The sequence below is a fragment of the Apus apus genome, chromosome 5 (genome assembly GCF_020740795.1).
Source record: "Apus apus isolate bApuApu2 chromosome 5, bApuApu2.pri.cur, whole genome shotgun sequence".
In the NCBI taxonomy this organism is placed as follows: domain Eukaryota; kingdom Metazoa; phylum Chordata; class Aves; order Apodiformes; family Apodidae; genus Apus; species Apus apus.
In genome coordinates this window covers 54,733,989-54,756,349 of record NC_067286.1, presented here as the reverse complement: position 1 = coordinate 54,756,349, position 22,361 = coordinate 54,733,989, and the positions used below count along the sequence as shown (strand labels likewise).

At 36.8% G+C, this 22,361-nt stretch overlaps 1 protein-coding gene across 5 annotated transcripts in view; it reads right to left on the bottom strand.

Moving 5' to 3' along the window:
- WDR20 (WD repeat domain 20) overlaps positions 1–22,361 on the bottom strand; it is a 62,827-nt gene that overhangs the window by 17,694 nt on the left and 22,772 nt on the right. Inside the window, exons 2-4 of one of the 5 annotated variants that reach the window (XM_051620311.1) lie at positions 18,226–18,408; positions 12,067–13,344; positions 91–9,914 (exon numbers count right to left, since the gene is read on the bottom strand). In XM_051620311.1, coding sequence (XP_051476271.1) covers positions 9,900–9,914; positions 12,067–13,344; positions 18,226–18,408 — 1,476 coding nt within the window. In that variant the 3' untranslated portion in view covers positions 91–9,899. Of the gene's footprint in view, positions 1–90; positions 9,915–12,066; positions 13,345–18,225; positions 18,409–22,361 lie in introns of those variants that run through there. The other 4 variants (XM_051620310.1, XM_051620312.1, XM_051620309.1 and 1 more) reach the window with 4 other exon arrangements.

The following is a 22,361-nucleotide window of genomic DNA, read 5'->3' as shown; positions in this document are numbered from 1 at the left end:
ATTTCACATTCCTAATTGAAATTCAACCATATTAACTATGAAGCAATGTTCTAGATGAGATATTTTTGAAAGGAATTTGTTCTACAAAGCTTAGATTATATTTCTGTACCAAACATTTAATTCAACAAAGGATTGATTACATCAAAAGTGATTGAATTTGAACAGAAAGTAAACAAAAATGCATATTGAAGATAGTTTAATATGTATTTGCTGAATTAGAAATATCACTTTCTTAAATTAATGAGAATTTCTAGTGTAATGATCCATTACTCCCCTTCCCCACCACTGAATTACATTATTTATACATATAATACAGAGCCGATTGCAGTTGGAAACAACAATATTAAAATAAATGTTTAATAGATACAAAGGATCTTTTCTCCACAACATAGTTTTTCTGGTGTCTGGACACCAATTTTAAAGTAATTCTCTATTAGCATTAAACTATTTAAGTGCAAAACAATTCTGTTTTAAAAATCTATGATTGCAGCATCCATCTTCCTGAATAACATTTTGAAGCCAGAAAGTAATGACTTTCATTTTCCATGAGTGCATTCCAGGCTGTCTTTTAGCCATCTCTGGTTAAAAAAATCAGTGCAAAATAAACAATGGTGAAGTACTAGTTTAACCATTGAACTTACTTGAATTTAAGAAACATACTTTATTTTACACTATATATATATATATATCTTTTATTTATATATTTATATAGAGGTTAAATTACACTGGACTTGAAAAGTATAAAGAAAACCAAAAATGTTACTATTTTTTTCCTGCAGCACCAAAGGAAGCTTTTTTTTTTTAAGTGAAAGCTTCCTTGGTTGAGCAGCCTAGCAGTATTAGCTGTAATAAGAACTCATTACATTATTCCTTTGCAAATTACTATGTGATTCACATAACTCCATGTTTACACTCTGCCACATTATAATTTGTGATGCTCTTTGCCTGAAGAACAGCTTCTGGTTCCACTGTCATTACTTCTTGTCCTGCGTTCAGAGATTTGCTAGCAGTAGTGTGATGGCTATACTACAGTTCCACTTGGAGAATTGGCCTGGTTTTGGGATGACAATAAACCCTGCAAACAAAGCAGTTTACATTAATCCAGCAAGAGAACCTGACATTAATTTTATAAAGTTCTTAGCCTGGAGCTAAAATGAATACAATTTATTTTTACCACCACTTGCTTACTTGAGACATCAGCACCTTATTTCCTACAAAAGAACTGCAGCCACTATGGTATCAGTCAAGCAGCACACAAAGTAAGCAAGCATGTGCATTTATGACACATAATGAAACTGATCCCAGCATTTGATTTAATCTACCTTGCATTTGGGTCATTGTGATCTGCGAAACTTTAAAAATCATACACCAAAAAAGAGATCAGCATTTTATTAGGGTAGCAAGAAACAAACCTATTCCAGTATCAACAAGTTTGACACCTAACCTGATACAGGGAAAACATTCAATCTCTTATATGCTATTGAGTATTACAAGCTTTGAATAGAAAAATAGATTATCTAACCAAATATTTATTTTGGTAATTTTAAGAGAATGAAACACTAAGCAAAAGTTCAGTAAAGATTTCCCATTGCAATTTAAATTTGCATTCAGGAAAACTTTTCACCTGTTTAACTGCATCACCATTCAAATAAAAGAAGCCTTATTTAATTTCAGACAATCCCCCACCTGCGGGGCAGCCCTGGCTAGACAGAGGCTACTGTTCCAGATTCAGGGACAGGTCTCACTGGATCGATTCTGTTTCAAATTTATGTATAGTAGCCCCTTTTTAATAATTCACATAAAAGTAACCGTGTATCAGACTCATTTAAGAAAAGCTTTGTAAAAAAATACAGTTTGGTCTTCTTGCAAGGTCATTAGTTAGTTACAGCAAGTGCCAGCAGGCTGAGGAGCACAATGGGGCTGAGCTGGAAGCACACACCAGGGAGTGCGACTTCACTCTGCAGTCGGGACTCCTTGCTACGAGGCATGATAAATGCACCTCTAGCAGTTCCTCTCCACAGCTACCAGTTCAGGTTCTTACCTCAAAATTAAGATCCTGTTACTCAGATCCATCAATCTAGACAAGCTCAGGCAGCATTTAGCACACAGTGTAGAATTAAGTCACATCTTCAGAATCTACAGGAGCTCTTTCTCGCTTGGATCCAAGAACTGAAAGGTCTCGAATGATGGAAGAAAACCCTGACTATGGACAGAAGAGGTGGAAGAAGGGCTGGCCTGGCTGAATTAAAGTCAAGTTTCTACTATAACCATAGTCCTTCTTTTTAAAAACCTGTACTCTCCCAGTTCAGACACATTGTGAATCTGGACACATTTGTAGGATTTACAGCAGACTCTATGTGTGCATGAATGTGTCTATATACACATGCACACACTTTATGTACCATTTATATGCAATAAATTATGTGGCACTTAATTTGGTGCCCTCCATAGATCATACCTCCAGGAACTAGTACACTTCACTTGTTTATGTAGTGGATATCTGATTCAGACACTGGTGAGGTAGACTGAAGTGGGCTGGTCTTCACACTTGTTTGACATTCGGGATGTGCAAAGATAACTGCATATTTCACAAGAGCACAAAAATGTATTATTTTTGTTATTATTTGTTATCCCCTAGTTATTAGTTAAGAAACAGATAGTGAAAAAAGGCAGAATTTTAAACAAGCTACTGAAGCACTTCTAAACATTTTTACTAAGGAAGTTTTGTTCAAAAGTGATGAAGATGAATCAGAACTCTATAGCTGATTACTGAAGCATTCTTCAGAAGTCTATTGAATCCACCAGCAAATGGAAGGCCTTTCTTGCCAGAAGATTACATCCACTAAGCAACCTCCACGTACCCTGGAAAAAGATGTCCAAAGGTATTCTTTCCAGTCTTTAATAAATCAATGATCCAAACTGTTCATATGCAAATATGTGCTTCATAAGCACACAGAAAATACTAGGGATGGCATAACATGAAGTCTTTTTCAACAATCTTGTAACTGTGCTATGCACATGAAGAGAAATAAGAATTCAGATGAAGAGTCATTCATTTCCCTACAACTTCTCTAGAAACAGGTGGCACATATTGAAATTCAGTGTGGTGCCTTGTTACTCTGGAATTCAAGTTCCAAGACTAGAAACCCTTAAGGAGTTGCTCAGTCCTGGTTTCATCTTCCAGGCTGTGAATACTCCCCCACTTTAAAGAGCAGAAGTGCAGCACACGTGGCTCTGAGTAAGTGAATACTAGGAAATCCTTTTATTTCCATCCTTGCTCTGAATTAAATATGGAACTCCAAGCAGGCAAGCCAGAGGAACACCAAAGTGGAAAGAATCTCAAGATCCTTATGCCACTGCAGACAAGACATTTCAAAAGCCTTGCAAGCACTGCCATGAAACTGGACACGGCTACAACGGCCATTCCAGAACTTCACTTCTGTGTGGGTGAGATCAGAAATCCTGTGGGTTCTTCCAAGAATTTAATTTCAGAAGACATCTTAGACTTTAGATGTTCCTAAAAGAAAAGGAAGGATAAGAATTTGGGTTTTAGGCACAGAAGTTTTAGTGAAGTGTTCTTGGTGGGTCCTGAGGAACAAAAAGGCTTCTACAGACTTGCCATTAATCAAAGCCTTTCAAGAAGGCCATTTAAGAAGTTATGTTAGATATAGCACAAGAAACTTTAGAAAGCCACATTAGAAAAGCAAGTAAAGTGTAAAAAAAAGTTAGTTTTGAGACAAAAGTTACCTTGTAAAAGTCTGATCTGTAATACAAAGGGTGTGGGACTAGAATATATTAATTGCCTTCTCTGGGAATAACATGATGGATAAGGTTATGAAAAAATACAGAACACTCCTGCCTGTAAAGAAATAATAACAAACAAGACTGCAGTGCCTTCTGGGATGAAGCCACCCAGTCTAGTCAACCAGGTGGTAAACAATGGAACAAAAGCTGCAGCAACTACTTAGTGCAACAGCAAAGCTGGGGAGTTTAACAGCCGTGACACAGAAGAACTGAGATGAGACAACTGCAGATCTGCCACATGGCACAAGGCACCAGCTTCAAGTTTAACAACAGATCATACTGAACCAGCAGCAGGAACAAATTAACAGACTGTTCAAAAAGATTTTGAAAAGAAAAATAGTTTTTTATTAGTAGTATTATTTTGTCAGCACATGGATCTAGCAGAGGGTGGGAAATGGAACAGTTATGAGAACCAAGCCAGGAACCTGATAAAACATTCTTCACGACTACCTCAGAAAGGCTCCTCCAAGTAGGTGCTACATTACTAGCCATCCTACTGGAAAACTCTACGGCTGAAATGTGCTTCTTTAGCAGAGGACTGAATCATTTCTCTTATGTCAATTAGCAGTGTGACAGTATTTAACACAGGCTGCTTCAGCACTAGTTGCTCAGGCTATTCCATGTTTATCTATGCATTCTCTGACTTCCCAAAAAAACACAGAACTTGGTATAAGTTATGGCTTTTCATTCCTACCCCTGCAAGCCTATTTTTACCAAAAAAAAAGGATCAGAAAGGTCATTTCCACCCGAGGTTCATGACACTCATAGCTGTGATCTGTTCAGAAAGATCTGCAGCAGTGTTAACACTAACCCTCCTCACAATTAATGAGATGGTGCTTTTTTTCTTTTTTAATTCCACATATGCTCCAGTCCAAAGTCTTTTTTCCAAAGACAGGAAATATATGGTTTCACAACAGAAACTAATTCTACAAAAGATCAGCACAGAAGTGCTGTATTTAAAAAAAAATAGTAAAGCAGGAAGATATGCAGATACCAAGTAGAAAAAAAGCCATCAGTAACTACTGAGTTGATTTTTTTTTCAAGTAGAGATTAACTGGAGCTGAAGATGCAATCGTGTGTAGTTTTACTAATCTAGATAAATAAAACTGCAAGTTTGGACACATGAGCAGGTTAATGTGAAGTTAGTCTCCATGCTACTTCACAGTGCCCTTGGCACATGCTCAGTCTTCGTAAGACGGCTCAGCCGTAACTCACTGGACATCAGGACCTTGCACTTCCTTCCTACCTTCTGCTTGGAAATTGAAAGGTAAAAAAACCAAAGCAAATGGTCCAATGTAACAACCCACTAATGTAAAAAGGAAAAAAAGTCTCACTACACTTCACTAATTCAACTAAACCAGTTTTTAAAATGGCTGAATTAATGAATGCCGATACAAAAATGGCATTAATTTATCAAACCATTTCTGCTACTGCCAGCATGCGAAATAATGGGAATTTATTACTTGAAGAACATTCCATGGGTATTTTATTATTGTCCAGAATAGTGATATTCCTGGAGTAATTTGAAAAAGTAATCTGAAGTGAGACCTTTGCTCAAGAAAAGAGCCGATGGTCCAATACAATTTTTGAGCAACAATAACATGCCAAGACAGAATGAGAATTTTCATATTTAAAATTCTGTAGTCAAATCAGCTGAACTGGTCTTAAGATTTGCATGAACAAAATCTCTGACAGTTTCTTATCCAAATGAATCAGCATTTATTAACATAAGTCTCTGAACTACTCACTAAATCAGATCTTAATCTCTTATGAACTCATAAAATTAATTAGCTTATAATGTTCAAGGAAGCACATGCTGAACATTCACATAATATACAAAGAAATTCTCTATGGGATTTAGGGAGATACAGCAAAGCTGACAGCTATCTTTACACAGTCTGTATGTTCAGTAAAGAGCATCTGAAATACATTATTTCCTGTTTGCTTTTTTCTTTGTTCTAGTAGCTTTACAGAAAAATATAAATGCTTAAACAATTTGACAGCAGATCTTTTCAAAGAATGTAGCAGCATCAAGGAGGTTTCACTTGCAGCTTCTCTTCCATGTACATAAAGGAGATTTTTCTCCTAACAGAGGGGTATCACCATGTTACTCATTGCCAACAAAAAAAAAAGTCAAGGCTGCTAGAAAACCAGCAGACTAACTAGGAGTCTTGTCTAGTGCTATTAGGTAAGATTACTTGAAGTATATGATTGGCAAATGGAAGATACGCATGTCCAAGAGAAAAGAAAAAAATTAAGATGCAGCTACTTGTGTGCTTGGAAAAGCACAAAAGGCTTTTGCCAGAAGAAACTTGAGTTGGCTCAAGCAATAGGACCTTAAACTTCATTAAGGTAGTAAGGTCTCACATGCTTAGGAATAGTTGTTTCTTTAGCTTCGTCCAACTACAAAAGTTTGTAAGGTTTAACATTTTCAAATTAGAAAATAATGAAATTGAGATAATCCAGGGAAAACCTCAAGGGAAAGCACAGGACTTCAGGCAACCCCATTTTGGTTAATTGTAAAGTAATTGTGATCTTGACAGAAGAAATGAGCCAAGGGAATTTGATAAGGTTGATCAGCACCTACCTAAAAGCCAACTTCAAAAACCAGAAAATAATGTGAACATACAAGTTAATTCCTTAAGAAGTTTGTGCAACATTATTAAAGACAAGCAAGAGGACACTTTAATGTTCCAAGTTATCTTTTGCCTAAATATCTTCTATGAGCACAGGACTTGTGGAAGTCAGTTTTCTTTAATGCTCACGCTAACTGAGGAGAATCTGGTTTGACCAACCAGTTCTTGCATCATTTGATGTAACTGGCTGTTCCCCGAAGCTTTCAGGACAGATTTAATTTTGTTCATTCATTGGCACCTATTCTTAAATATACACTTATGTTATATATATAGACCACCACAGTGGTCAGTCAGTACCTTCTGACATGCCAGAAGGTTCTCAAGTTCACGTAAGAAAGATGGTTTCTCAGCTTTAGTCTACAGAGTAGACTACAGAATCCTACCTCAGTTAGACTGGACCCAAAGTAACTTTTAAATTGAAATGTCTCAAAAGTGCCTTTGAAAAAGTTCAGTAACTATCTTGTTTTTTGGCTTGTTGATCAGTTAACACAGAACCACTGCTGCAAGGGTGACATAATCCCGTCTTAAGCCTTTGCCTAAACTGGTTCCAAGGAATTCTGCAGTCCAAGTTATAGACTAGTTTAGTTCTACTTCAGATTAGTTTATTTCTAGGCTAGCCAGTCTTCCAGACAGAAAGCACGTGAGTCATCTGAGTGAGCCATACCCTCAGGGATATTCAGTATTCATTAGGTAAATTACAAGATCTAAAGCTGGAATAAAGAACATACCCTGCACCAGAGTCCATAGCGGAAAGAGCTCCTGTAGAGTCCTAGAAGGAATGACAACACTTTGCCCCTGCTCCTACTTAACAGGTAGGGAGAGAGTATCTACATACATCCACCTTTTACTGAATCTGAGGTTAAACAACCTTGATAAGTGGTTTGGTAAGTATTCTATTTTGTATTACTCTAGTCCTAAAAGAAAATAAATATCATGAGACATGACCTTATCAGCAAGATCTAAACATCAAAATGTATGCATCATCTTGTGATGAAGTGAAACATCTACTCAGAGCAGGTTACAGGATGCAATCAACTTCTGACTTTAAAATATGGCAAGTTAACAGCTTTCATTGTGGCCTTTAGTTCAGTACAGTATGATAGCATAAGACCACCTAAGGACTGCAAGATAAATTAAAACTCAAATGTGGAAAGGACTATTGAAAGTTATCTACATTTACAGTTCAATCACACATTTTTATTTAACATCAGTATACAGAGGACAACCCCAGCAAGTTATTTTGTAATGTCAAGTATTTAGTAAAGTTCTTCAGCTGTAACAGTGACAACAGCTAAAAATAAGCAGTATGAAACAAACATGATCTTCTTAAAATTATAAATATACCAACAATACTTCTTAAAGCTTAATTATTGCAACAGTTAAATTAACAATAGTTCATGTTAGAAAGGCTCTATGAAATTTATTCAAGTTGTCAAGAAATTAGATGGAAGTGTAAAAAGGAAATACATATGAATTTTACTTTTGATTTTCACTAAAGGTAGTCAATACAATTTTGTACAGTATCACCTAACATGTCAATCTTTAACAAACTCCAGTATACAGAATTCATAAAATGCGGAAAAAATATTGTTTAATCTTTACATGTAAATCAACAGTAAATTAACTGACACAAATTTTATTATTGTAACATAAGCAGGCCAGCATTTTAAATATTAATTTAGTAGCTTTATGTTGTTAATGGGCAGACATATACAGTCATTCCAAGTACATAATCAAATTTTAAGAGGTGATAATTCCAAACATGGGTCTTCTAAAAAGTGTTTAGTAAAAGTCATGTTATTTCCTAATCCAGACATCCTCATCATAAAGCCTTTACAGGGTTATGATCTCTCCTGGCTTTACTGGAGCCACTAGTCACACTTTCTCACACACGCACGAACACACATACCTTGCTATAAATATCACACCAGTGTACTCGGTTTAAATTCACCCTGATAGTGCGGGTTTGCCATGTGCAACTCTGCTATTATGCACATCACAGAAAGCTTCAAATTTCAGCATGGTAACCTGAAGTCATGTAGCTGTGTTTCAGTTTTACTATAATCATCCCTGACGTTTATACAGATACCGTATCACGTTGAAAGAAATCTATTTGATAGTACTTAAATACCAGCAATTGAACTTCAATTGTAATGGTGAAATGCTCCTTTCCATTGAGGAAGAATTAGTATGTATAGCTGCTCCTCTCAAATATAGTACATGAATGTTTAAGTACTTTCACTAAAACAGAAGTCATACTAAAACATGATACTGTACTACAATTGTAGTTAACTAGGATATTCAAGGATGTTATAATTTAAGTCTTAAGTTTTCCTGTACAATAAGTCAAATAAATAAATTCCATGTGCATTTGTTTTACAAAATGGTAGCATGTTTATCTTGCTAGGTTATACACTGCCATTTCACCTGCTCATACTTCTGCGTAATCTTACCTTGAGCTTTCTCACAAAGGAAACGGCAACTTTCATTTAGATGAAATGGAGTCACTCTACAAGATGGTGAGGAGTTAACTCTAATGACAAATACAGAAATCATACAGGTTCTCTGACCACTGAAGTTCAGAGAAAACTTGTTTTGCATATCCAGGTATCACTTTGGTTTTTGGGGGGGTTTGTTGTTGTTTTTTAATTGCTTCTGCAGGTTCTGTAATTCAGATTGAAGTAACTATGAAAATGACACATGAAGTTTACCTTGGTTCCTTTAAAATTCTTTTCCTACACTTTCAGATTAATACAACAGTTCTGTAGTCATATTTAGGTTTTCCATCAGAGGCTGGGAAAGACAGGGTGGGAAGAGGACACAGCCAACCATCACCACATTAAGAAGAAAGCACGTACTGTTCTAAGGCAACCTGTTCTCACCACACTCAACCTTCTTCCTCAGAAACAGGTTAACAAAAAGTGAGAGTAAAAAACTGAAACTTATTAATCCTGAGCTTCATTCAACTTGCTCTTAAAGAATGTTGCCATTCACTTGACCTCACACTGACTGTGAGTTAGTAAAACAATTCAGGAAGTGCAATGCAACACTGGTGCATCCAGTGAGGAAGCTCAAGGTATGATTATGGATACACTGAAGTAGTAATTTGGAAAGCTTATAAACAGTCAGGTCCCACTGTAAGCACTGTACAGCCTACCAGTTATCATAGGGATCGTGGCTGAAGAGACATTTCTGGATTTGTTTTTTTTTTCCACTAAGGGCAGCACCAGCCCAACCAGAGAAGTGAAGAGGAACTTGTCATACAGAACTTGTCCAATTGCCCAGCTCATCTTTTGATGGCTATTAAAACTGAGAGGGAAAGGTAGCACTGGCTCAATGGAAATTACGTTAAGACACTGCAAGACTGCTTCAGTTTTCCATCCAATTCTTTCTTTAGGCTGGCAGTGGCATGAATTTAATGAAGGCCTTTTGAGACATCAGTGGAAGAAGCATCAAGATTCAGAGGCTTTCACTCTAGAGTTGGCAGACAAAAACATGACGGGATTTTATGATCACTTGGGGACCCATGTTTCAAAAGGAAGACTAGAAATAGCAGCTTTAAACCCCAGAGTAATGGGATGGCCTAGGTTAAAACAGCTGGCGAAACAGAAACGAATGGTATATAACCCAGTAAGAAAGACATTACCATGAGTGTTTTATACTTCTGACAATTTTCATTAAATAAAATTATTAAGTGCTTTCCTATAAACAAAAAGGATGCTCATAATGTCCTTCTGGCACAAGTATTTTCCTATTGAAGCCCTGTAAACATGCCACCAAAATTTAGTTTTTAACAGCACAGTGAGCTCACTAAAAATGCAAGTGAAATCAGAAAAACAAATTAATTTGAAAATTTCTAAGTAAATACTTCCTAAACAATATGGCATTTACATCAGTGTGCAATATATTAATTTTGAAAGTGATAACTTCAGCATGAAAATTACTTACCTGTAATTAAAGTTTTCCATATTGGCCAATACATAAATCCTGATTTTTTGGTACTGCATACTTTATCTCTGAAATATTTGAAATGTCATATTCCAAATCAAAGTCAATACACAAAAATATTTAAGTTAAACCCAGTCCAACAAAACACACCTCAGCCACTGAAAGGAAATTTAACAGTGTAGTGTTTAGTAGCACACAAAGGAGTTTTAGAACAAAAAAAGAAATATAGGTCACAACAGAAATCTGAGGCACTGCTGTACATGTATAATTAATTCATAAGACATAAGAATTGCACTGAGTCACAGAAGTGATAACTGCTGTAGTATTTTCATTATGACAAGCATCATTTTAAATAGTTTAGTGTTTGAGGGGTGGTGGCTTTTGGGTCTTTTTTTTAGTTAAAAGCAGGCATAGCTCTCGAGACATACCTATGTTGTGACAAATTTGGTAACACTGCAATGAAACTTACATTATACAAATAGTTTAAGAATAATTATTGAGTTTCACTTAAAAGTTTATGGTAATGGAGCTGTGGTATATAAATACATAGAGCAACTCCACTTCGAAAGTCAGACTTATGAACCAAATGGTTAAAACCTAATGAACATCAGATTTTCATTTAGGTTGCCCAACATGGCAGATTATTTCTCTCTCTTCAGTGATAACCTACATCCCCTTTCAGAATTTTTCACTTTTTTTTTTTTTTTTCCTAGTTCAACTCTGGTAACGTGTTTATAGCTTTATTTCTTTAAAATGTTTCTGGCAAACAGAGCTATTGTAGCACAAAGTACTTTTACTAAAATAATCACCACATTTAGCTTCATTCAAAATTTAGCTTGCTATATATTGGACAGAAGAAAAAATGAAGTCTTATCTGTGTTCAAGTGCATTAAGAACAAGAGTTAAAACTAGTAATATATTTTCATGAAGGTTCAACTGATAGAACAGGTGCCATCAAAAGCACAAGCTTGTCAATGATCACATTGTCTAACAAAACTGACAGTAATGTAACACTGACACTACTGAGAGAAAGCTTGCATGGTTTTCCCTAACTTAACAAATGGGTAAGTAAAAAATTAAGAGTTTCTTGATAATACTGAATCACAATTTCAAAAGCATAAGCTACAGTCAGTAAAGGGCTCACAAATCTGTGCATAAAATGGTTGACGTTTTAATAAGAAGTGGTTTTACATTAATGGCAGGCCACCACAGAAAAGCATGGAGAAACAAAACACTTTGGTTTGAATTTCTTCAGAGGCTCACGTTTCTCATTAGACTTAAAAGCAGCATCTTTTCATAAGCTACTCTCATGGGGAGTGCTGTATTTTGTAGAAAACATTAGAAGGATTATTATTTTAGTGACTGACAGGTTTAACTTCAATTTTACATAAATAGCTTTCACCATATTGTGGTTATGCTTAAGTATAAGAACACTGATCAATAGTTTAGATGCACAGTATTTATTTCTTCTGCTGGAAGGCAACTATACTTAATAATTGTATCCAAGACACTTCAAATCATTCAGAAATATGGCATGCAGTATCCAAAAGTATGGCTCTGAGGATTTTTTTTACATTAAGCATAAAGAAATTTTATATTCAACATTCATTTATATTTCAAGAAAACTACCTATTCAGAGTTCTAGTTCTTTGATGCAGCATTAAGGATTAAAACTTACCACTTTACCAGGCCTTGCCCATGTGCAAATAAATCCCTCCTGACAAGCAGTGACTATACAGTCTTCAAGAAAAATTAACACAGTCAGTCTTTCATGTGCTATCTTTTTACAGATAAGAGGCTCTAACAAGGGAACATCTTCCATTCGGGGACAGAGAGGTGTTCCCAAAGTTTTAGCTGGGTCCGTTTTGGTTTTAGTAACTAGGTTCAGTTTGTCACTGCTCTTGCTAGATATATGTCCCATGCTATGATTTCTCTTGTGATCTTTTTCATGGTGTCTTTCCTTCCGATCATGTAGCGATAAGGTTGCAAATTTACTAACACCAGAAGCAATGGCACCATCCATGACACTGCTTTTACTGCCAGCATTTGAGACTGCAGAGTGTGGAAGGCTGTTTGACCGTGGAAGAGGAGGGGGTACAGAGTTTCCAGGTGTTGTGATACTGTTTCCATTACTTCCCGGGTTAGTTCCACCACTTCCAGCAGCTGGACTTGTGGCATTCATGACATTTGTATGTGTCCTTGCTCTTGAGAGAGGTTGGTGGGGGAAGAGGATATCTTCTGTAAGATCCCACAAACAGAGCTGTGTGTCCTGGCCTACTGAACCAAATCTATACGTAACGCTTACCGGGCGACTGTCTGTAGAGTTCCTTTTGGATAGCCTAGATTGTGTACTATTTGCTCGATCTCTGCCAAAATGAAGGTCTTGAAAATCCTCATCACTTCCACTAAATTCCATTGGGTCACTCTCTTCTACACTAGTGGTATATGGATCAAAAGCAACAACGCTGACCCACGATTTATGTCCGTGGCCTCTCGCTATTACTCGACAGTCCACGAAAGACCAAACTGTTACCAAGTCATCCTCTCCACCTGTAACTATGTATTTCCCATCAGGACTCCAACACACACAGAGCAGTCCTCCAAAGTAGCTTTTCATTGTACCATGCAATTCCACGGAATCAAAGTTAAACACACGAAGAAAACCATCCTGGCTCACACACGCCAAGAACTTCCCATCTGGGGAAAAGGCAAATTCATTCAGGGCACCCTCACCTACTGTCCATTTAAGCAGAGGGTTTCTTGTGGATTTACTCTTGCAAGTGTGAACTGCAAAACTTTCTCCTTGTTTAAGTAGCTGGTAGTGCGGGGCTGTGGTACCACAAGTGTGCTCCACGTTATACAAGTACATATTGCCACTGGAATGAGCTACTAGGAAAAGGCTTTCCGAACCTGGTACCCATTTTACACAGGTTACTCTGGACTTGTCTATTAGTCTCTGTGAAAAACAAAGAAGATACACATCAGAAAGTCTGAAAATTAAAGTTTTACTCATTAAGTGTAAATGTGAGCTATCTGGGGGGACAGGGAGCAATACTCAACACAAGTGAACTTGGGTTTCTAGAAAGGAGCTATGTTACTGTATTTGCAAAAAACTTATGTTATGAGGCAGTAAAGAGGAAATTATTTTTAGACAAAGTGCTACCAAAGGTTATTATTATGGTCCGTTCACATTCCACAAAGAACACACTTCAATCAAGCCAACCTGTTATTTTGAATTTAAAGGTACCGTTCTTAGGTTTATTTTTTTGCTGTGTAGGTTGAAAAGCATGAAAAGGAATCAATCAAGAAAACACAGAATAAGCTAAAGGGAAAAAAGGCAGTTACTCATCTGTACTACATAGCAAACAGACAAGAAATCAACAACAATAAATTTAGACTCTGGTTTTATCTGAAATCACAAATAAAACTCATCTTCTGAAAAAACAGTCTTTAGAAGCCTTTAGCAGTTTTAACTCAGGAAGCAAAAGCAGTGACCCTATTATGTGGCCAGAAAGCCATTAAATGCAGGAGGTTCAGTGAAGTCAGAAGGCACCACGTACTCTTCACCTTGGAATCCCCACCCTCTAATTACTTTTCATTCATTAGCCAAAGACATGTCAATACTCTCAGTTACCACCCAATATAGAAGTTTCCTTTAAAGAAAAACTTCTGTTTTAATAGAGTCCATAATTGCAAAAGAACTAACATGCACATTAAACAAACATTCCTGATCATCATGTCTTCAACTCTAAGAACTGAGATAAAGTTTGACTCCTTGAGTTTGCTAATGTAGTTCTGGTGGACTGTAAAACTTACCAAGTTGCCCATAGCATCACACAACTGCAACTTGGAAACAAGTAATTCTTTACATGCACATTCAAGATTTGTATTTGGCAGAATTGATTACAGGCTGAAAAAGGAGTTCAGAGAAAAAAAAAAAGGCAAGAATGCAAATACAGAGCACCTAAGAAAATACTAGAACAAGTTAAAAAAGCATCAGAAAAGGAAAAAAAAAATAAAAATAGCCAGAATCTTGCTATGTTGTTTATCACAAACTAAAAAAAAATACCACAACAAACTAAAGGGTGGTATATTGAAGGTTATCCATTCTAGGCCTTTAACTGTCACCGGAAAACAGCATCTGATCATTTCAGATTATATTTTTGCTACTGTCAACCTTGGTTTAAGACCAGAAAGCCTCTCTTCTGTCATTTCTCATTGGTTAAATTAGCCATTTTGTAGTTGAGAGCTTAAAAGTGTAACTTGATTTGCAAACTTTCTAGAACTCAAATGCAGTAGCTTTAAAATAACATTCTTAGCTTCTGTTGTGGTATTTTAAATAGTTTGTCCTGTGTTCATCAGATCATTCATGTCTCAGTAACGATGATATCAGAAATACTAGACAGCAAGTTACCACCAGGTAACACATACCAAGAGAATGCAGACAAGGAACATCAGCCCAGCTGGCTCGCTATCAGCAATAGTTTTCTCAATATGAAACTACCACTAATATAGCAACAACGTGAAATTTCTGGCTCTCTTCTTCTAGAGCAGCTCAACCTGACATACAACCTTTACTCCTAAGAGCAGCTGCTCAACGTTTTTACTAGAAATGGCATTTTAAGTCCATAATCACATTGGGCTACACAATCTTAAATACCATACAGAAATCCTGTAAACCTGATCTTTACCTCAAGAAGACTATTAACAAAACAGTTCAATGAGAACACATTAGCTCAAAGAGACAAGATACAGAGAGGCTTTGACCTGGTATCCAGCAAGTTCCTAGAACTCATCCTCTTTAACCATGAGAGCTTTAAATTCAGCAAGAAGATAAAAACTGAAGTTATGACTTCCTGAATCTTTAAAATCTTTAAATTGGGCTCACACATTTCTGCAGCATAACACAGGACTTTAAGTCAGTATGACTGGCAGATGCATTACAAGAATGGACTGAATACAGTACCAAGCAAATCAGTGGAGTAGCTGGGATAAGGAGCTTGTGTCGAGTTTGGTGAAACAATAAGAAGTGGAGGAACTTCAATCACCAGTCAGGAAGACTCTGGTAACCACATTCTGAACATGCTTGAAGGGACAAAATTTTAGGCACAGGCCACAAAGAAATGAAAAAACGGAGGCAATCAAGTAATATGTATTCAGGTATGTCAGGTCTGACAAGGAACTTTGGCAACACACTTATAGGAGAAGTTTATTAGGGAAAAATGCAGCTTAAGGCTTCAGTTTAAATTAGAAATATTTTTTTTTTAAGGGATGAAAGAAACATGATTCAATTGCCTAACTCTAGAATAACCACCTAACACCTGGAAACAACTGAATCTGTGAGGTATACTTGGTTGGTTTTGGGAATAAGAAAGTATCACCAATTTGACTCTGTCACAGCCTGAAGGGATATCACCGCACCTTTAGATAGGCAGCCACAAGCTGAAAAGTACCACCCAACTCAGCTTTTCAAGGCCTCGTAGTCTTCAACATCAATAGAAATTTTTTAAAAAGTGAGAAGTAAGACTGAATTGAGGCTATTGCATTTTAAGTTCAACATAGCCTTCTGTGTTATTTCACGTATCACATACGATTAAGTGCTGTCCTGACTGCTTTATCACAGGTGATAGTCAAAACAGCTCTGGGCTACCTGAACCACCATGTTAGTAACAGGACAGGTGGTGAATTCTGTTTAGCACTATTGCTAAACCTGTCAAAAGATGTAAACACTCATTTAGACCAACTTCTGCCATAGGCAACTTCTGCCTATGAAGACACTTTTATTCTCAAACTCTATCTAAACATTCAAAAACCAACAGGCATCTCCATCTTGAAGCAAGTGAAGTGGCTCAAACATAAATGCTGACATTTCTCTGACATGTTTCAGATGCAAGCCAGAACTTCCAAACACACCCATGGCAAACTTAAATACTGTAACTGTCAGATGAAAAATACAAAGTTTTACAACTGGTCATAACTGCAGACAAGATCAGTGTAGGAAATAAAAATCTGTCATTTAACTCCAGCCTACTGTGTTTTGGTAGCACTACACAAATCCTTATGTCAGCTTTGTAGAAAATAGATCTAATTTAATTTCCACCAAACTGTCAAAGGATGCATTTCCACCACAGTGAAGTAATGCTGGTAATAGCACAAAGAAAAGACAATACTGTCTAATAGAAAATGGCTTCAGTGCTTCCATCATTTGTGGGCTACCACAAGACCTATTCAGCCTGCAATGCAGCTTTACACTAGAGATTACTAGACAATAAACAACACCAAAACATGCACTGGAACTTTATGCAAGTATTTAAGCAGTAGGTTTTTTTTAAAGCAACTATAGCTCAGCTACGAGAGTGGTAACTCCTCTATGATATGAAACTCTAGCTGTTTATAGTATTTCTACTGCTATTACCATATAAGATCAAAGCTGTACTTATTCAAGTAACTTGTTCACATCAAGACTACCACTCCCAGTGCTGAAGTTGCACCAATGACAAAATTTAGGGTTTTTTGGTGTGGGGTGGGTTGTGGGTTTTTTTTAGGGGTGGTAGCGCAGAGGGAGAGATGTTAGAACAATGCTAAAATGAACATTTCAGCTACTTATACAGAGCTTTGTATCAGTGTACTCCATGTGACATGAAGAAATCCTCCAGCATAGTTTCCCACTTGACACAAGTGGACAGACAAAGCAGGTGGGGAAAGGCTAGGCAAGGAGCAAAATGCTCCTCTTCTGATCTAGATGTAGCTACTTTTAGAAAGCTGAGGAAGAATTAGTTCTAATTATAAACCATTGAGAACAATACTTCAATCTTCTTTGTACAGAGAGCAAAGCAACACATCTCTCTGAGGTGGGAAAGATTCTTACTCAGTCTGAAAGCTGAGAAAGGCTTAACTTCCTCTGCAAAGCTCTTATGCACATTTGAAATTTCTAAAATAAAAGAAAAAATATTTCTAAAGGAAGAAAAAGGAAACCTACAAAGCTCTTTGTTATCCTTTTCCCCCATTCACCTGCAACTGGATTAATGCAGAAAAAGGAGAAAAAAAAATCCCCAAAAACCCAATCATTCCCCCCAAACCACTCAAATTCCCATAGTTTATCCTCTGCAGAAAATGCTGTCAGAAGTTGTACCAGTTCTTAGATTTCTCTCCCTGCTAGCATCCAGACACTTACTCTTCTAAGACTGCCAATACTACCAGATTATCAGAGCTAGTGGTCCTTCAACTTTGCACTAGTCCCTCCCCCATAGTCCTCCCTTCTATCTTTCCTTCTTGCACAGTGGCAGAAAAAACAGATTGAGTTTCTTTCAAGAACATCACATGCCAAGATCCCATAAGCATTTAGCTTGATATCCTAGTCTTCCTTAAGCAAGCTTTTAGGAATCCTTGATATAGGCAGTTTCTGCTGTAACATTATAATAATAAAAATTGCTAATTTTACTTTATTTAATATTTTGACCATAATATATTCACTAAATAGGGGCTTAAATGTTTTCCTCTTCATTTGGAATCAGAAGTCTCAGTAACAAGTGAATACAGAGCACTGGCAGCCATATTTAGATTTGCACACTTTTCTACCAGTTAACTGACACTAACTCTAGTTACAGTACTATCCAAACTAGAAAGTCCTAATTTTTAATCTCAAACCCCCAAGGGTTCCCTCATAAATAACATCTTTGTGTAGGTATTCTAAGCCAATGAAACAGCTGTAAAACAAAGGTAGTGACTGAATGATAAACTATATAGGCAAACAGAGCCACCTGCAGAACTTTGAGAATCTAGGATCTTTAATATCACAAATAAATAAGGTGCAAACAACATTAAGATTTATACTTACTTCCTCATTAAATAATTTGCTAGTTTCTTTTTTAATAGGGTCTATAAGTTGGACCTGGCCTGCAGAGAAGCCCACCAGAAGAGACACACTTTCTGCTGTGGCCGTTAAGTGATTGAAGTCATGGCATGTAGGTTGTGTTCCTTTGTATATTCTTTTGTCTATTGGTTTACTCAAGTCCGCAGCCTGCAAAGAGAGCAAACAGAATTAAGACAGTTTATCAGACTTTGTGCACGTAACCACTTCTATTTGCAAATGTTTATACTAAGCAACAATATATGCAGTCATAAAACCCTACTTTAAAAAGCAGCTTTGTATTTATCAAAGTCGTCCAAGATGCCGTCAAAAGGATTATCATCCCATATAATGCAATACCTGGGTTTTTCAATACTGCTACATGCTATACCTCCTCTAGCCTTTGCAACTACAAGTGACAGAACAATGATAACTATTCAATAACACAAAGGACATTCAGTCCTCAAGATCAACCTACTCCCAGAAGGCTTCTCCTGCCAGAAGAGGCATTCCATCACAGATTCAAGATATCATCTACTTGCCTAGTAGCAGCTTTCTCAAAATTGTGTACAACTGATTTTGGATTAAAACTAGCCTATTTGCAGTCACTTGATTCTTGTACTGGAAGTTTATCCTTTTGTAACAGGTAAACACACTACATTAGTCTCAATAATAAAAAAAAAAATTATCAACTAGATCCCAGGAGAGCATCTTCTAGGAATACTGCCTCAAAATGCTGATACTGTGGTTATAAAATACATTTTAAGCCATTAAGCTACAAAGTAACTGTGCTTCTGACACTGAATACAGAATTCAACTATAGCTCAGACAAAATAAGGAAACTGAGGAACTTCAATATAAACAACTGAAGATCTAGCACTGAAGTGTCAGAAGAATCAAAGAACAGAAAAGCAATTTTAAATGCTCTCTCAGTTGTGTAACCTATGTTTATTACCACATGACTACTGAACAGACAACCTATTCTTTCATCAAGAGATTAAAACGCACACACTTAATATGCAAGATCATACATCAGGTTCAAACTTTTTTTTTTAAATCCCTACTTACTAGATTCAGAGTCTGTAATTAAAAATCTGCCAACCTGCAGTTACACAACAATATTACAGACCTGAGATGTAGTTGTGACTTGGGACTGATTCTAATTTTGATATATACTTTTTCAGTATATTTAGTCAAATTGGCCAGCAATATAAAAAATGAAACTTCTTTGAGGAAGATGACAAGCTTCACACGAAAGGAAATTGCTCTGGTGTATTAAACCTTCAAGGATGAGGTCTAAAGAGCAGCAAATCCTTGGTATGCGTGGAGCTACAGAGACAGAAACTAGACCTTTCAGAAGGGAAAAAATGTAACTAGCTACACAGTGAATCATATCAGGTGAGCTATTTCCAAGGCAAATTTAACACCAGGATATACATAATAAACATATATACACAACAGCAGTAACGTTGCACTTATGTTTTGCAGCCTATTTTATAAACCAGTTTAATCAGGCATATAGCCTCTCGGTTGAAAACTCAAAAATGAATTCTGAATTCCAACTTCTAAACTCAGCAGATTAAAAAGTTATTCTCCAGAGCCCAGAGATCCACTATAAGCTACAAAATAATATTAGCAATACCTCCTCAAGGAGAATTTAAATAGAATACTAGCTCTATTGGGAGACCATAGGATAGGACACATGCCTACCAAGGAGCATTCACAGAAAGATGTAAATCTGTCACTTGAAGCTGAAAGATTGAATCCTAGAGGCCACACAGTTCTCCTATATTGTGCAAGATTCCTTTGTCCTGAATCACTACAAAATAAATGATATAAAAAGATAACTCTCAAAATTGAGGTAACGTTTCTATCTGGAAGACCATACTACAGAATCATACAGATGCATCCCTTTGTACCTCAAAAAAACGCAGAGTTAACAAGGTTAACCTCTGAGACTCAAGGTTGTCCCCTTTGGACAAAAGTTCCAGCAGGACCTAATTGCTAAGAAGGTAAGTTTCAAAGTAACTAGAACTAAGCCTGAATCATACTGAATGATCAGAAAACCATACTCACCCAACCAGCAGAAAACACAGGTATTCCCAGGTTGTTCTACATCTCAATTCTCACTATCCTTTTAAGCAGCAGGGAATCAATAGGTGGCTGTTTTCAGATTGGAACTATACCTTGCTCTTTTGTCTGATTGAGATTTTATACCACTAGCTTTTGCTTTTGTTCTCCAACAAATTTGGTGTGACTGACGTTCCCTGTCTTTTGAAATTGAGGGGTAGCAGATATAGCAAGACATGAAATTCTCACAAATTATATCTAAGCATAGACTTCCCTGTGCTTTCTCTAGCTGTTCTCTGGGAACCAGATGGCAGTGACAATCTGTCTGAACTTAAATGGGAGTATAAATAAATTAATTCAACCCAGAATTAACTAGGCTTCTACTGACAAGGATGCCCCACCTTTTACTTACATGCAGCTAGTGTTTTCAGTTATAATATAGTTGTCTCATGGAGAGAGGTCAAATCTCCAAGGACGGGACTACTCTTTTGGTCTGGATCCCTTTTAACTGAAAAACAGGCTACAATCAATGAGCATAAAAACTAGGAGACATTTTCCTTTACTTCTGCACAGTTGGAAGTTTCTATTTGATTTTAATAAGAACAAGAAAAGCGCTTACTCATAAAATTCAATTGGGTCTCGGACTCAGCATTTCATCAGCTCACCACTAAGTCCCTTTGCTACAGCTATTTTGTAGAAGATCAGATTCTCAGAAAAGAGCGTTTACAGGAGATCCAAGTCCATAACTGTTTACTGAACAAGGTGATGTGAACTGCCCCCCCTCAGAAGAATCGTGATGTACTTTGAAAGAGAACAGATATATCTTGGGATTAAGTGTTACCAAACATAGAGGCTAAAAGCACAGGATCAGGCACCCTCACGTCTGCTAGAGCTGGCAGCAAGCTATTTGCCTGCTTCCTGTCCCAGTTCCTTTAAGATTTTCTTCTGAAATTCACCCTGCACTATTCCAGTCTGTCCACTTTGAGAAACTAACTCCACTGTGGATGCTTCACAGCAACACTTTGTAATCATGACTGAAAGAAGGTCACAGCATCTAAATCAATACCACCTTTCCTCCAAATAAAAATCAGTGAAAGGTATTAAATACATCTTAGCTAATGAAGACTCTGGTATTAGCACCTTGGCCAACCAATGCCTGAGTTAGAAGACTGCTCCTTGCAACGTGCAGCACCATTTCAAGTACCTCTTGGGCAAACAAACAAGGAATAATGGTTATAAGGAAACGAGGAATCTCTCACAACACCTGGCTAAAGTCAGTGATGCAACTAAACAAAATAGGTGTACCTTAGGCAACAACAGCTTCCGAGCCCTGCCTTTGAAGAGATTAAATCTCTCTCAAACCTTGCACATACAGAATAAAAATTGAACAACTTTGCCATTTAGTTCTTCGTGACGAGTTCATACTCTAGAAATTAAGTGCGATCCATGTAAGCGTTTTGTAGACTTCCTAGTCCCATTTAGTTCACTCTCACAGCACACTATTTTAGAAAAATTACCCCCACTCTGCTGGGGTAAGGTGAAAAAACCCTACCAGTCTAGCTGTTGCCCATTCACCCTGCATCATGACTTTCAGAAGAAAGGCAGTCAAGTGGAACATCTTAACTACAGCTTTAAGTACTTAAACACTTAGTCTCAAACAAATACTTATGTTTTCAGATTCTGATGTTTGAAATGCCTGATTAGGATGGGCATCAACAACCTTGGTTCTGTAGCTGTGTGTAATTCTAAGGTCAAAGCCAGATTAATATCTATCCAAGATTCAGTCTTTTTATGTACTATTGATCCGAGACTTCAAGCTTTCCTACTAAGATGTCCCAAAAAGCAAATCACATTATTTCAAGTCAGCACTTAATCATGCTCCTTGACAGATGTGTTTTCTTCCTGTCTTTTCTTTCCCTAACTTACATCTGCAGCTTCATGCAAATTTTATTTAAATTAAATGTATCATAGATGCTACATTTCCTTCTAAGCTAAAAACCAGCAAGATCAGAAAGAAAAGTATTTACTTATTATTTTATCTCAGATAATTTCAA